Source organism: Protopterus annectens, chromosome 13.part0 (assembly GCF_019279795.1).
Source record: "Protopterus annectens isolate FY-2018-M chromosome 13.part0, PAN1.0, whole genome shotgun sequence".
NCBI lineage: Eukaryota > Metazoa > Chordata > Ceratodontiformes > Protopteridae > Protopterus > Protopterus annectens.
This window is the reverse complement of record NC_056747.1, coordinates 1216899847-1216913258: the sequence shown is the minus strand read 5'-3', so window position 1 is coordinate 1216913258 and position 13412 is coordinate 1216899847. Positions and strand designations below refer to the sequence as shown.

At 39.8% G+C, this 13412-nt stretch overlaps 2 protein-coding genes across 2 annotated transcripts in view; one reads left to right on the top strand and one right to left on the bottom strand.

Moving 5' to 3' along the window:
- ITGB3 (integrin subunit beta 3) overlaps nt 1-13412 on the top strand; it is a 1138779-nt gene that overhangs the window by 872444 nt on the left and 252923 nt on the right. The window lies entirely within an intron of this gene.
- LOC122788393 (40S ribosomal protein S3-like) lies at nt 7804-8286 on the bottom strand (the record flags this gene model as incomplete). Its single annotated transcript, XM_044055465.1, has 1 exon — nt 7804-8286. A coding segment is annotated over one exon (483 nt), but the record flags the coding sequence as incomplete, so codon positions are not given.

The following is a 13412-nucleotide window of genomic DNA, read 5'->3' as shown; positions in this document are numbered from 1 at the left end:
AAACAAAATTTTTAGAGTAATTTGTAAATCCATATGTTGTGAACACTCGGTTCACCAGCTGTACCATCCCCCCTGTTAAGACATGGCATTGCCCATGGCTCAACAAAGCTGCATATCTAAACAAATTAGATGGTAGTATCGGTTTCCCTTCTTTAGAGATGTACAGCCCCTTTTCGAGAATTGCTCCTCGTTTTACCCATCTTTGTTTTTCAGCTTGCATAGTGAGTGTCAGCATTGTCTTTAACATTTTTAAGTCTAAAATCTCAGAGGGTTGTAGTTCCTCATTTAAAAGAAATACTTCTGAAGCTGCCTGTTTTGCAGCTGTATCAGCTCTCGCATTACCTTTTGAAATCCTATCTTGTTGCTTGGTATGAGCTGTGCATTTACAAATAGCTACTTTCTGAGGTAACTGAATAGATTCTAAAAGATCTAAAATAAACTGTGCATGACTGATAGGTTTGCCAGTAGATGTTATCATTCATCGGATTTTCCACTGTTGGGCAAAAACATGTACAGTAGAAAAAGCGTACTGGCTGTCAGTAAAAATGTTTACACATTTACCCTTTGCTAAGATACATGCCCATGTCAAGGCAATCAATTCTGCTGCCTGTGCAGATAAGTTGTGTGGTAAAGGTTTTGCTTCTATAATTTCAGTATCAGAAACTACAGCATATCCTACTAGGTTCTGTCCTGCAGGATCCCTTTTGCATGAACCATCCACGTAGTATGTCACCTCAGCATCGTCCAAGGGAACATCCGTGAGATCATTTCTAGGCAGTGTCTTTTGCTCAATCACCTGCAGACAGCGGTGTGGTGTGCCATCTGCAGGGGTTGGGAGCAGGATAGAAGGGTTCAAAGTCGTGCATCGTTCAATTGTCATGTGAGGTTGGCTCAACAATATAGTCATACAGGAAAGATGCCTAGCAGGGGAAAGATATGCTACCTTCTCTTGCAGTAAAATAATCGCGACTGCATGAGGCACTCTCAAAGTGAGAGGGTGGAATAAAACTACTGAGGCTGAAGCCTGTACTGCCATTGCAGCTGCAACTACTGCTTGTACACAGTGAGTTAAAGACCGTGCCACTGGGTATAGTTGTGATGAATAATAAGCAATGGGGCGTTGCTTGTCCCCATGCTGTTGTGTTAACACTGATGTCATATAACCTTGCTTACAATCTACAGTTTGGAAAAAACGTTTATGGTAGTTTAGTAATCCCAGAACTAATGAGGACGCTATTAACTGTTTCAGTTTGCAGAAAGCAGATTCTGCCTCTGGTGTCCATTGTAACAAATCCTGTGCTGCCATAGGCGTTTTATATATCAGGTCAGTCAGAGGTGCAGCTTCCAAGGCATAGTTTGGAATCCAGCTCCAGCAAAAATTAGTTGTACCCAGGAAGGACATCATTTCCTTCTTGGTAGTGGGTTTTGGTGCTTGCAAAATAGCTACTTTTCTGTCCTCATCTAATGTTCTACCCTCTTTGGATATTACATATCCTAGGTATTTGACTTGTTTTTTCCAAAGCTGCAGTTTATTTTTGTTTACCTTATGTCCTTCAGCAGCTAAAAATCGTAATAGCGCTATGGTATCTCCTTTGCAATCTTGCTGGGTGGGGGCTGCCAGCAGGATATCATCAACATAAAGTAAAATCTGACTGCCTCTTGGTGGGGTAAATCCCGCCAAGTTGCTTGCCATTTCTTGTGAGAATATTGTTGGACTTTCACAATATCCCTGTGGTAGTCATGTATATGTATACCTTTTCCCCTGAAATGTGAATGCAAACCAATACTGGCTGTCAGGGTGTATTGGTATAGAAAAGAACGCGTTGCTAATGTCTACCACAGAAAATATTTCTGTTGAGGTGTTAAATCATTCAACAGGGTGTGTGGGTCTGGCACTGTAGGTGCCCTTGGTATTACTGCGTCATTTACAGCTTGTAAATCTTGGACCATACGCCATTCTCCATTTGCTTTCTTAACAGGAAATAAGGGTGTGTTACATGGTGAATCAGGAGATTCCACCAGTACCCCTTCCTTAAGTAAAGCTGCTATAATAGGCTTGATTCCTACCTCTGCATCTTTTCTTAAGGGATACTGTCTTTTGTGCGGTCTAAATGCTGACTTTGGCGTGATAGTAACTGGTCCCGCTGTACCAATAAGTCCTACATCTGACTTTCCTGTTGACCAGAGAGTTTCTGGTATATTCTGTAAGGCATTTTCTTCCTCCTTTAATAGGAGTGCTAATCAGCTGTCCTTGCTAGACTGCAAGTGTACGGCTGGCTGGGTCTGACTTATCCAATTCAGCTTCTGCACTTGTATTCCCTGTTCTGACAGTTCTAATTCTGTCTGTTTTTCCCATCTCATGACTTTTTCTCCTAAGTCTGCCCATTCTATGTTTTTGTCCTTAGTTAAGCTAACATGTGGTAATCGATTAGATTTATAGAGTGCAAAGAACTCCTGGGCAATGAACAGCTGGCTACACTGCTCCCTTCTGTGTCCCAGTACAGATTACGTAATATCAATCTGTTTGCATGATTTTTAAACAATTCTTGCTCATATTCCTTATCAGTTCCTGGCGTGTTACAATAATACAGGGTACAGTGCAACAAGTGTTGCTTATCAATGTCAAGGGAGGGGAACTTGCTGATGGCTACATTCATTAATTCTTCGGTCACAGTCCCTGGACCAGTCATAACTAAGTCCTGGCTGTACCAGTAAAACATTTTACCCTCCGATTGCACTGCAAAGGTATCAATTTGTCGCTGTGCTTCCATACCCTGCATGGTTGGGACTACTGCTATACCGAATAGCTGCATAAGGTCTCTGCCCAAGAGGTTTACTGGGCATTTTGCAGAAACAACAATTTTGTTTTTTTGAGTCAATCCAGAAACAGGATCAGTTATTACAATGTTACGGGAGAGGGGCTCCTGGTACAGCTGTCCATTAGCTGCTTTTACTAGTATGTAATCAGGTGACTCTGAGTTTTCTGGCAGTTTGGAGGGATGTATCAGGGTTCGTGATGCCCCTGAGTCACACAAGAATTTGACTTCCCTCCCTTCTACCAAGAGTGTAACTTCTGGTTTTGTGTCTGCTAAATAGAGCTCCAAGCTCAATAAAGCTAAGTCTAATATTTCATTTTCTTCACTGTCTGTAACTTTCTGCACTTCCTCCATCTCTTCTGTCACATCCTCTATTCCCTTTATCACATTCTCATTTGTCTTTTCTCCGCTATCCCCTTCTAGTGATTCCTGACTATCATATAGTCAGTCCTCACCCTCCTTGTTTTCCGTGATTGCCTTCTTGTTTTTCTTGCAATCCCAAGTGTCCCTTTTTACCGCATTTAAAACATTCTCCCCTTTTCTTTCGCCCTTCATAGTACTCTGATCGCTGATCAGATTGTTTGTTTTCCTGGGCATTTTTCTTGCCTTTCTTCCCGGACTGTACTACATAAACTTCTGCTCCATCTTCTACAGAAAATACTTGAGATTTCTTTTTCTTTTTGCTATTAAAATGCCTTTCAGCATGCCTAGCATATTCAAGTAATGACTGTAACCTGCTTGTATGATGATCTACCATGTGTTTTGTAATAAAACTGCTTATGGGTGCAATATTGCCTTTTAAAATGCATTCTTTAACTGCTGTTCATATGGGGAATCTTGTGTCTGATCTTCAGGAACCTGCATTCTACAGTGGTTATTAAAACATTCTAATAATCTGGCATAATATCGGTCAACAGTTTCACCTTCTTGTTGGATGCATTGATTAATGCAAGTCCAGTCTGCCCTAGGCTTCCATTTCTCAGAGATGCGGTCTGTGAGACCTTTTACTCTGTTGTCTAGTTCTGCTCTGCTATGTGGGAGGGGTCTGTGTGCAGCATCACGGGGATTCCAGTTGCCACTAATCATGTGCCAATCTGGCTCCACAATTTGTCTAACTACTTTTTCTACCTCTTCTCCGTTTAAATTATAACTTAGCCTCATTCTTTGTAAATCTTCCGAGAATTTTCTAAAATTAACTTTTGGATGGGGAATTCCCTCAGTGGCTTTCCGGATATCTTCCGGAGTCCAGGGTCTATACACTAGAATAGTTGGGTCCTGACCGTCTTGTCCTGCCTGAGGATTAGGTACTTCTATGAGTGGGCATATTTCTTCTTCACTCATAGATCGTGAATTCTTAACCATTTGATATAACTCAATGCCTTCATTTGAGTTACCTGCCCGTGTTCGAGACCTGGTCCCGATGGGATCTCTAATAAACGATTTTGCTTTTGTAATGTCTCTATTTTCAGTGACAACAGGATATCGTGGGTGTGGACTAACCTGTTCACTTGCTTCATATTCTGGTAAGGGAGGCGGAGGGGCCGACACTATTATAAAATTATTGCCCTCCTTATCTAAAAACATTGCTTTTGAATTGTTGTTCTTTTGTTCCCTACAGTTTACTTCCTCAATCCACCGGTGAGCCTGAGGAATTCCTAATTGGCGTTGCTTTTTTACCCAACCTTTGGAATCAGTTTTGAGCTGCTTGACAAGTGAGGATTATTCTAATTTACCGTCAAATTCATACTTATTAACCCATTTTGAATAGTATTTAATATTGTCAGCGCACTGCGACTGCATGTATTTTGCATCTTCGGTTAACGGCGGATTTTGGGGGGTTTTTGTGCAATTATTACCCATTTTGTTCTACCCTTTTAATCGTTACACAACTTCTCTTATTTTTAACAAGGTACCATGGATTTTGTTATAGTCTCTTCAGAATGACTGCCTACCTATTCTGTTTTCCCTGATCTATGACAAGACAGTACTCTTTTCTGTCCCTGACTTGTAAAATACAGTCTTGATAATAACAATACAAATCTAGTCCCTGATCTAAAACAGAAAAAGTAGATTCACCTTACCTGAGCCTTCGTGATTGATCACCTGGTTCGTAAAAACCCGTCCTTCAGTTGCAGATCAGAAAGTGGCTGGCCTCTTTTGCATGACAATTCAGTCGGAGGGTTTTTCAAATAAGAAGAACCAATTTGGTTTCTTCCCCGTACGGTTTCAACCACTCAGCCCGTCTGATCCGAGGTGAAGTGAGGGTTTCCGGTCCGAAGGACCAATCTGTCAAACGAAAAAACTTCAAAGACCAATGCACATAAGGTTCAGATATGGCACCTTTATTACTTGCAGCAAGGAGACAAAAACATGAAAATACAGGATTTTTCCTAGTTACTAACAGGCAGTATGCTTTTTTTATACTGTTCTATAAAATGTTACTTTCTATGGTTGCCGTAGTTAGACACAACATTCTGTATTGTTCTACAGCAAATGTTACTCAGATTTCCTGCTGACATGTTCAGATTTGAAACTCACTATATGTTACATAGAAAATGTTACTTGGATTTCCTGCTGACATGACTGGATTTATGAAAAACATTTGAGAAAAACAACCTGACCTTGGGGGCTGTATTTTCTTTAGCCCACTACAAGCTTCAATTGTGCAGCTTTAATACATATGTTACATTTCAAGGTACTTCTCTAGCTTAGGTACAAGTAAATGCTGATTGCAGTTCATATTTTCAAACAGCCTTTTTCTTCATTATCAATAGCTTCTGCAGCTGTGGATTTTCTCATAGCATAAGCAGAAAATCAATAACTCTTTGTTTAAATCTCATGACATTAGTAGAAGTGATACATCTATTATTATTTTCCTGACACTAGCAGAAATTGAATGTTTCCCTGTTAATTTCCAAAGCATAAGCAGAGATCATAACTGCGCATATTTCATGACATTACAAGATTGGAATGCTTCTGCAGTTCATACATATTTATGCAGTGTGAAATAGAATAAATATGTTAACCCTTTTTAAACCTCAAATGCACTAAGCATATTACGAATACATATTTTTCTAACAATAATTCTCTTGCTTTTCTCTAGATTTTTTTGACCAGGATTAAAGTTTTTGGTATATTGTTTACTGGTGGTGAATTTATTACTTAAAACTAGTAATCTAGATGTAAATTGCAGCAGTAAACTTGCTGTCTCTAATGTTCATTTATTAATTTAATCTTTCTGTTTCCCACTTAATCCAGTATGGGGGTCATGCAGAAACCAGGGTATGTCCTGGCACTTAATGGTCAAAACTGATTCTGGAAAGTACATCACTTACAGGATGCACACATATGCACAACACACACACACACACACACACACACACACACACACACACACACACACACACACACAGTGGAAGGTCATTAGTCCCCTGGGGCATGCCTATTGGGTAGTAATGTAGTGATTAAAAAAGGGGCTTAAACTATTTGTGCAAGTGTGAAGACTGATAGAGATGGGTGAAGGCTGCCAGCCTAGCCAGAATTTTTATAGATAATTCTATCGCTTGTAAATACTGTGAAATGTTGAAATGCAGGCTTGCTTCTGAAATGAAAGAATATGTTGTGAAAGGTTGAACTTAAAACAATGTGGCAACATTGCCATCTGCTGTAAAGAAAGCTAAGTCAAGCATTTCTTGTTGGTCCTTTGAAATTAAAATGATTTCATCACTGCCTTTGATGTTTACAAGTTGGCTCCAGTCTGGCTAGATGAAGGCTTCCTGCCTATTCTTTTAAGACTAAAGTTAATGACCAGAATTTACATGTGGAATGTCCTTTATTGCTCCAAGTGTAAAAGAATGTAAATGTAGTTAATGGGTAGCCTGGGAACATCAGGAAAGTGTAAAAAGATGATGTAATGTTTATCAGAACTGCAACAGCAATTTAAACAGAGAGAATCAAAATGCATTAAGCATTTTTGACTTGACTATCCAATTCACAACACTCTGCCTTGCTCTATAAGTAAGTTATTTTAGAAGTGTGTTTTCTTTTAGGAATAACTAGAAATTAGAAAGATTAGACTAAGTGTTTGTCTGTGATATCAGAACTGTACTACTGATTTATTTTAAGTATTTCTGTGCGTTCTCTGAACTTTTGACTAGCACTGTATAGTAGAAAGTATTGTCTTGTGGTTTTTAATTATTTATTATTAAATATTTTAAAACCTTTCAACTGTGGCTGGTTTTGTGTAGAGATAATTTAAGCTCTTTAGAGTACTTGTATGCCTTTGGAAAAAATTGTACAAAACCACTCCTTTAGCTTTAGCCCTGGGCTATACTACCAGTTGGATAATAATATTGCACAGTAATAATTGGACGACCCCCTTTCAAGGGCCTTTGAGTAGCTGATAAGTATTAGCTGGGTGATGGCAGTAATTACTACCGTACAGTCTGGATAAAAGGGGCTCAGCTGGAGAACCTGTGCCAGCCTTCCCCAGGAAGTGTCTGTGTGGTTGTATAAACTTATCTCAAAGTGTGTGTGTCAGCTACTTGGGCAGGGACACGAAGCACTGGTTGGACAGAGAGGGTGCTGGAGATTTTAGCTTGCCCAGCTAGGCTGAGATCTGGACCCTATAGCTGTGCCAGTGAGGAGTCTTATTGGGGACCGGGGAGCAAGGGAGTGACCAGCCCCAGACTGACTGTGATCTCTTTGTGCTCTTAAGGGAAATTGCACTTTACTGTGTGTATTTGTTATCCTTTCCTCATATATGAGACACCCTCTCTAGTGTTAGTGGTGAGGATTGAGGCTCCTTGACTGCTGGGCCAGGGCACAGGCGTCACAGCAAGGTTCATCTTTACACTGATATTTTGAATTCTGCTAATTAATTTACTCTTTCTCTAAAGGCATGCATTTTTCACTTTTTGTCAAATGTTTCATAGAGTCTTAGAATCATAGAAAATACAATGTATATGGGCCATGGGTAAATCAAGTATCACAGGACAGGCTGTGGCATAGCAGGTGGCTCTGGTTTGGTTCCCTTCTGTTCTGAAATGGGGGTTGTAGGCAAGATCTCCTCCTTGGGCTCAACAATGCTGACATGATCAGGCAGAGGCTTCTTAGAGCCAATCTTACCACTTGGGTCCCAAGGCAACATGATTTTGACTTTGATGCCCAGTACACCTTGCCTGAGAAGAACATGGCGTACAGCTGTATCTACATAGTAATTAACAGGATCACCACTGTGGATCATCAAGCCATCCACGAATTTCATGGATTTGGCCCTCTGGCTTCTAAGCTTGCCAGAAACTGCAACTTCACATCCCTTGGCTCCACACTCCATGATGAAACGTAGAACACCATAGCAGACTGCCAGCCCTCCCAAGAGTTTGCAGCGCATAGACTCTGCCTGGGCAATGGCACACAACCCCCTGGTAGCAACTTTCTCTGCATACAGCTCAACACTGCCTTCAGGAAATCACAGGGAGTCTGTATGACATGAAGTACAAGGACAGAGCCTCCAGCCTCTCCTGATAGCTTGCTTCTTTCAGACCTTTGATCTAGTTTTAGTTAGGAACCTGCATGCTTCTACAACTGCCTGATATGTCTACTGATATACATCCCAAAGGCGGTCTTGTATTCTATAATGTGCAGATTATATTGGGCTAAGGACTTCTTTGGATCTAGATGAGACACCCTTTGCCATCACTTGGGCCAGGCAGGAGGATTTCTTAACCATTGCGACAACATAATAATCAGCGAAGAGGGAATTATCTACCCATGTTACAAGGTATATCCCAACATCTTCATTTTAGAGTGAGGAGTTTTCTATACTAAAAGTTGGCTTGCTGGAATATTTACCATGTGCAACAATACTGAACTTTGTAGCATACAGCTTTAGCTTGTTTTCTGTGCACTGGTTATTAACATGTGTAAGTTCAAATTGTAGCTTCTACATGTCAGAAGGGGATTTGCAGAAGATACCAAGTTTATAGTCATCCACAAGCTTAGCTAACCAGAGATCCCCATTTTTGATTTAGAAATCAGAAAAGTGTATGCCAAATAGCAGAGGTAATAGTACTGATCCCTGAGGGACTCCACTGGTTACGTTCATGCTGTCTGAGAATGCATCTGCTATCCTTCACTGTGTGGGCCCTGTCTCTTATCCAATTTGTTATCCACATAAATTCATAGGGATCAGTTTGGAACACGTTTAGCTTGTTAATTATGTTAGCATGTGTGGTACAATATCACATGCTTTTGGCATGGTCAAGATATGCTGTCTAGACTGCATGACCTCTGTCTACAGTTTATGTTACTCTCTCAAAGAAGTTTAGCAGATTCATTAGACAGTATCTATCTTTAACAAAGTCAGACTGATGGAGTCAAGTCTTCTAGTAAAGCAAAGTTAATACACTGATGCTATGTTACCTTAATAAGTGGCTTGCAGAGTGGAGAGCATAGTTATTATCAAGGAATCAGGAAGATACCCTTGTTGGCTGAACTTTTCTAATCAACCTTGATATTCACATACAAATATGAGGATCTGCCAAGAGTGATTTTAGTTCCAGCACTGAAGTGGTATCACAGCCATAAACTGCATCAGCTAACTATGTTTTCATTAATTCTGTAGTTAAGGTAGGGAGGTGGTGCGCCCCTTAACACTCCCCCAGCTAAATCATAACATCAGAGTTTAAGATGGCACCAGTCCACCTTACATACAGAATTTATGGAAATATAGTTTGCCATATTGCGCTAGGATATGTGCACATGGTAGGTATTGCTTTAAGCCAATCCTATATCAGTATAAAAGCTCTATTAAAACTCAGACCAATTAAATAAGGAATTAGTTTTTGAAGTCATTTTATGTATGTATATCTTGGTTGGGTCAGACAGTGTGACCTCAAAGTAAAGGCCTTTTGAGTCATTCTGATGTATTTTCTGGGATTTTAAGTGTGACAAACATCTCTTAGAAGTGTGATTCAAACAAGAATAAAACAATAAGAATGATATTGTATCTACTCACACAACAGTCTGTTCCACACATTCCTCAAGCTTATATATATATATATATATATATATATATATATATATATATATATATATATATATACCAACTCCTCAGTTGCACAAAGACACATAAAAAAGAAATTTACAAAACAAAACTAATCGCTGCTATGTGAGAATCAGAACTCCACTGGCAATGCTTTCCTATGGAAAACATTAACTGGGGAGTTCAGCATTAGGGATGGAGCTTAATTCTACTTAAATTCAACAAGGTGTAGGGAAGCCATCTTGATCACTGCTTGTCTTAATTCAGATAGTTGTGTAGTAGTTCTTTAGAATTGCTCTATTTATTTAAAATAACATAGCAGTATAGCCAGGGTCTATATTATAGTATCAAAGTTTTTAAACTTCGAATGCTATAATATCGACCCGTTTTTGTTGAAAACTCAAAATAGCAAAGCCACGGAACTTCGAAATCTTACCTAGGGTAAGATTTTGGTTGTCCGTTCCATGACTTCGCTATTTACTCTACTGTGGTGGGAAGGTTACGGACCGGGGTAAGGTAAGTATGCGAACGGAGGTTACGGACCGGGTTAAGGTAAGTGTGGGAACGGATCGGGGTAAGGTGAGTGTGCGATAGTTATGGACATTAGGGTTAGGGAGTGGGTAAGGTGAGTGTGCGATAGTTAGGGACTTTAGGGTTAGGGAGCGGGTAAGGTGAGTGTGCAGTAGTTAGGGACTTTAGGGTTAGGGAGCGGGTAAAGTGAGTGTGCGGTAGTTAGAAACTTTAGGGTTAGGGAGCGGGTAAGGTGAGTGTGCGGTAGTTAGGGACTTTAGGGTTAGGGTTGGGTTAAGGTGAGTAGATAGGTAGTAGTGTAGGGTTAGAATTATGGTTTTGTTAAGTGTATGTGTGTGGTTTATTTATTTTGGTGTGCTTGTGTTGTGTGTTTGTGTTTCGGAACAGCAAATTTTTTCCCTGGGAAAAAATTCACTGTTCTGTATGTTCGATATTTTGTGGTTTAGATATTCTATGTATGATGAAATAGCATTCGCTATTTAAATAGTACGATAGGGTAATATAAATGCATATAGCCATTTTACAGTTTATGGTACTTGATTATGTAACTGATCCTGTGATTTGCTATAAAGAAGGAAGTGTGAATTTGAATCCAGTTCTGAAGAAGTCCTGTTACTTGGACAAAAGCTCTCAACTGTGTTAAATAAAGTGCGGTTATACAGTAATGTTCTGTGCCTTTTTCATAGTTTGTTTTCATTTTACAGTACTAGGAATCTGTCCTGAAGTTTTCCTGTGAACTGTTGAGTGATTTTCGTCTGACTTTGGTAAGGGTGTTAGTTACATATTACATAATGGTGAGATCACCACAATCGTTATACTTTTTGTGACTCATGAAAATTACCCAATTACAGCATTCACATCCTCAAATCCTGTAGCACATCTAGTGATTTCACCACAGTAATCATTACACATTTTGTGAATCACAGTAACATCCTCATATCCTATAGCACAACTGGTGGTTTCACACTTTGGATTCCTTTGTTAAATCCCAGGTCTCTTATTCCTGTCCTTCCAACAACTTCTTCCATGTCACTTATCCTTGTTATCTAGCAACTTCTGTTTCTCCTGGTCTCACTCTGCAGAGTTGCATTATCTTTACCACTTTCTAATTGTCAGTTTCTCTTTCTTCCCTTCCATTCCCATTTATTGGTATGCTGCTTTGCTTTCATTCCTATCCTAACTCTGTCTCCTTCTGCTTTTTTTTCCCTTTTCTTACTCAAGTTAAATTGGAATCATCCAAATTTGTTTATATGTGTCTCCTTAAAGCACTGATCCTTTTACCTGCATACACTGAATATATCTACATATAGTTCAATATGATGATGTCACTCCCCTACACGAGGGTGGCCCCTCTACAGATCCTGGCAATTATAGGTCCATCATCCTCACCAGGCTTACATGCAAAGCCATGGGATGCAGAACTCATTTATACAGACACAGGCAACATAGCTGATCTAGACCCCAATCAGTATGGTTTTGTGAAGGGAGCGTCCTAAAGTAGTAAGCTTATTTAAAAAAGTCATAGAGGTTTTGGAGAGCAGTCACTAAGTGCACACTGCTTCTTTTGATCTGACCAAGGCTTTTGACACAATCTTCCATGCTGGAATTGTTAAAAAATTAGACAAACTTAATGTAAACCCCTATCTTGTCCATTGGATTGCAATTCGGTTATCTAACTGCTCCTAGTTGTGAAAGTGGCTGGAACACTCTCTGAATGTAAAAGTGTGTGGTTTGCCAGGTTTGTTGATGACTGCAGTGTAGTCTCTGTTATATGCTCATTCACTGATACTAAACAGCTCCAGCAAGAACTGGAATATCGGCATACCTGGTATACTGAAAATGGTCTCAAGTTAAATGTACAAAGGGGCAGTGTAGTAGCATTCAGCAAAAATACTAAAAAATAAACAAGACACACTGGAAAGCTTGGTGTATTCCCTGCCAACTAATATTACCACTACAGGTAAAAAAAAACACTATTTGACTACTTAAGGCTAGTCTTGATGACTACATGAGTAAACATACATTTACACCTGGGTTATCTTGTACAGCCCTCCTCAGTTTGGGAGGTGAGCACTATTAAGTGCTTGGAAAGCACTTTTAAGTCCATATACTTAAAGGTGTATATGTGTAGGAATTCTGCAGTTCTTGTGTTCACTTATCTAGTGCTGTTTTTATGGTCCTCTGTTCCTGGGGTCCCAATTACATTACTAACTTGTTGATTAAAGTCATTGCATGGCCTTTGCATTTCTTTTTTGTTTTTGTATTTTGCTTTTTTAATGGTATGGTAGAAGTCTAGGCAATTATACTGCATTCTTTTACTTTTTTTTACATTTTGTTGCAATGCCGACAAACATTTTACTGCAGTTGTGTCTCTCAGGCCTCCAGTATAATGGGCTCTGCCTACTTAGATTTTCTTGATTATCAATAAACAAACATTCTAGATACAGAAGATATGCACAATGGTAGCTCTTCCCATTAAAATGATTTACACCAGAGTGAACCAAATGAACCTTGTATTTAGGTGCTAGACACTGATATACCAAAAGGTGTCTTATCACTTCCATTCAACCTCCTGGAGAGTCACCATCTGAAATTTCATCTGTCAGATTTGTTTGTTAAATCAGCTGAGGTCTATGATGGGAAGAAAAAACACCCTTCCCCTTCAGCACAAGAAAAAGGTCGGAATAGAACCCTTTGAATTTCTCTGAAGGAAGGGAAGACTCACATTGTCCCCATGTAGAGGGCAATTTGGGCCTGTTCCAGAAGCTTTTTGCAGACACTGTGTTCCCTGAGTGGGCCTGTATGCCTGGAAAGAACACGTGGCATTCCATGCCTATGTCAAGAACCCATCAGTCCATGGTGATGGCTTCCCAAGGCAGGTAAACAAAAAACAACCTTCTCCATGGGTGGTCCTACGTAATACTCAGAACTGTCACTGTTGTACCAATGGAATCACTCCCCACAGGTATTTTTGGAGCAGCTACAGGAGACAACCTTACCTGATTCTTATGTGCCTTTCT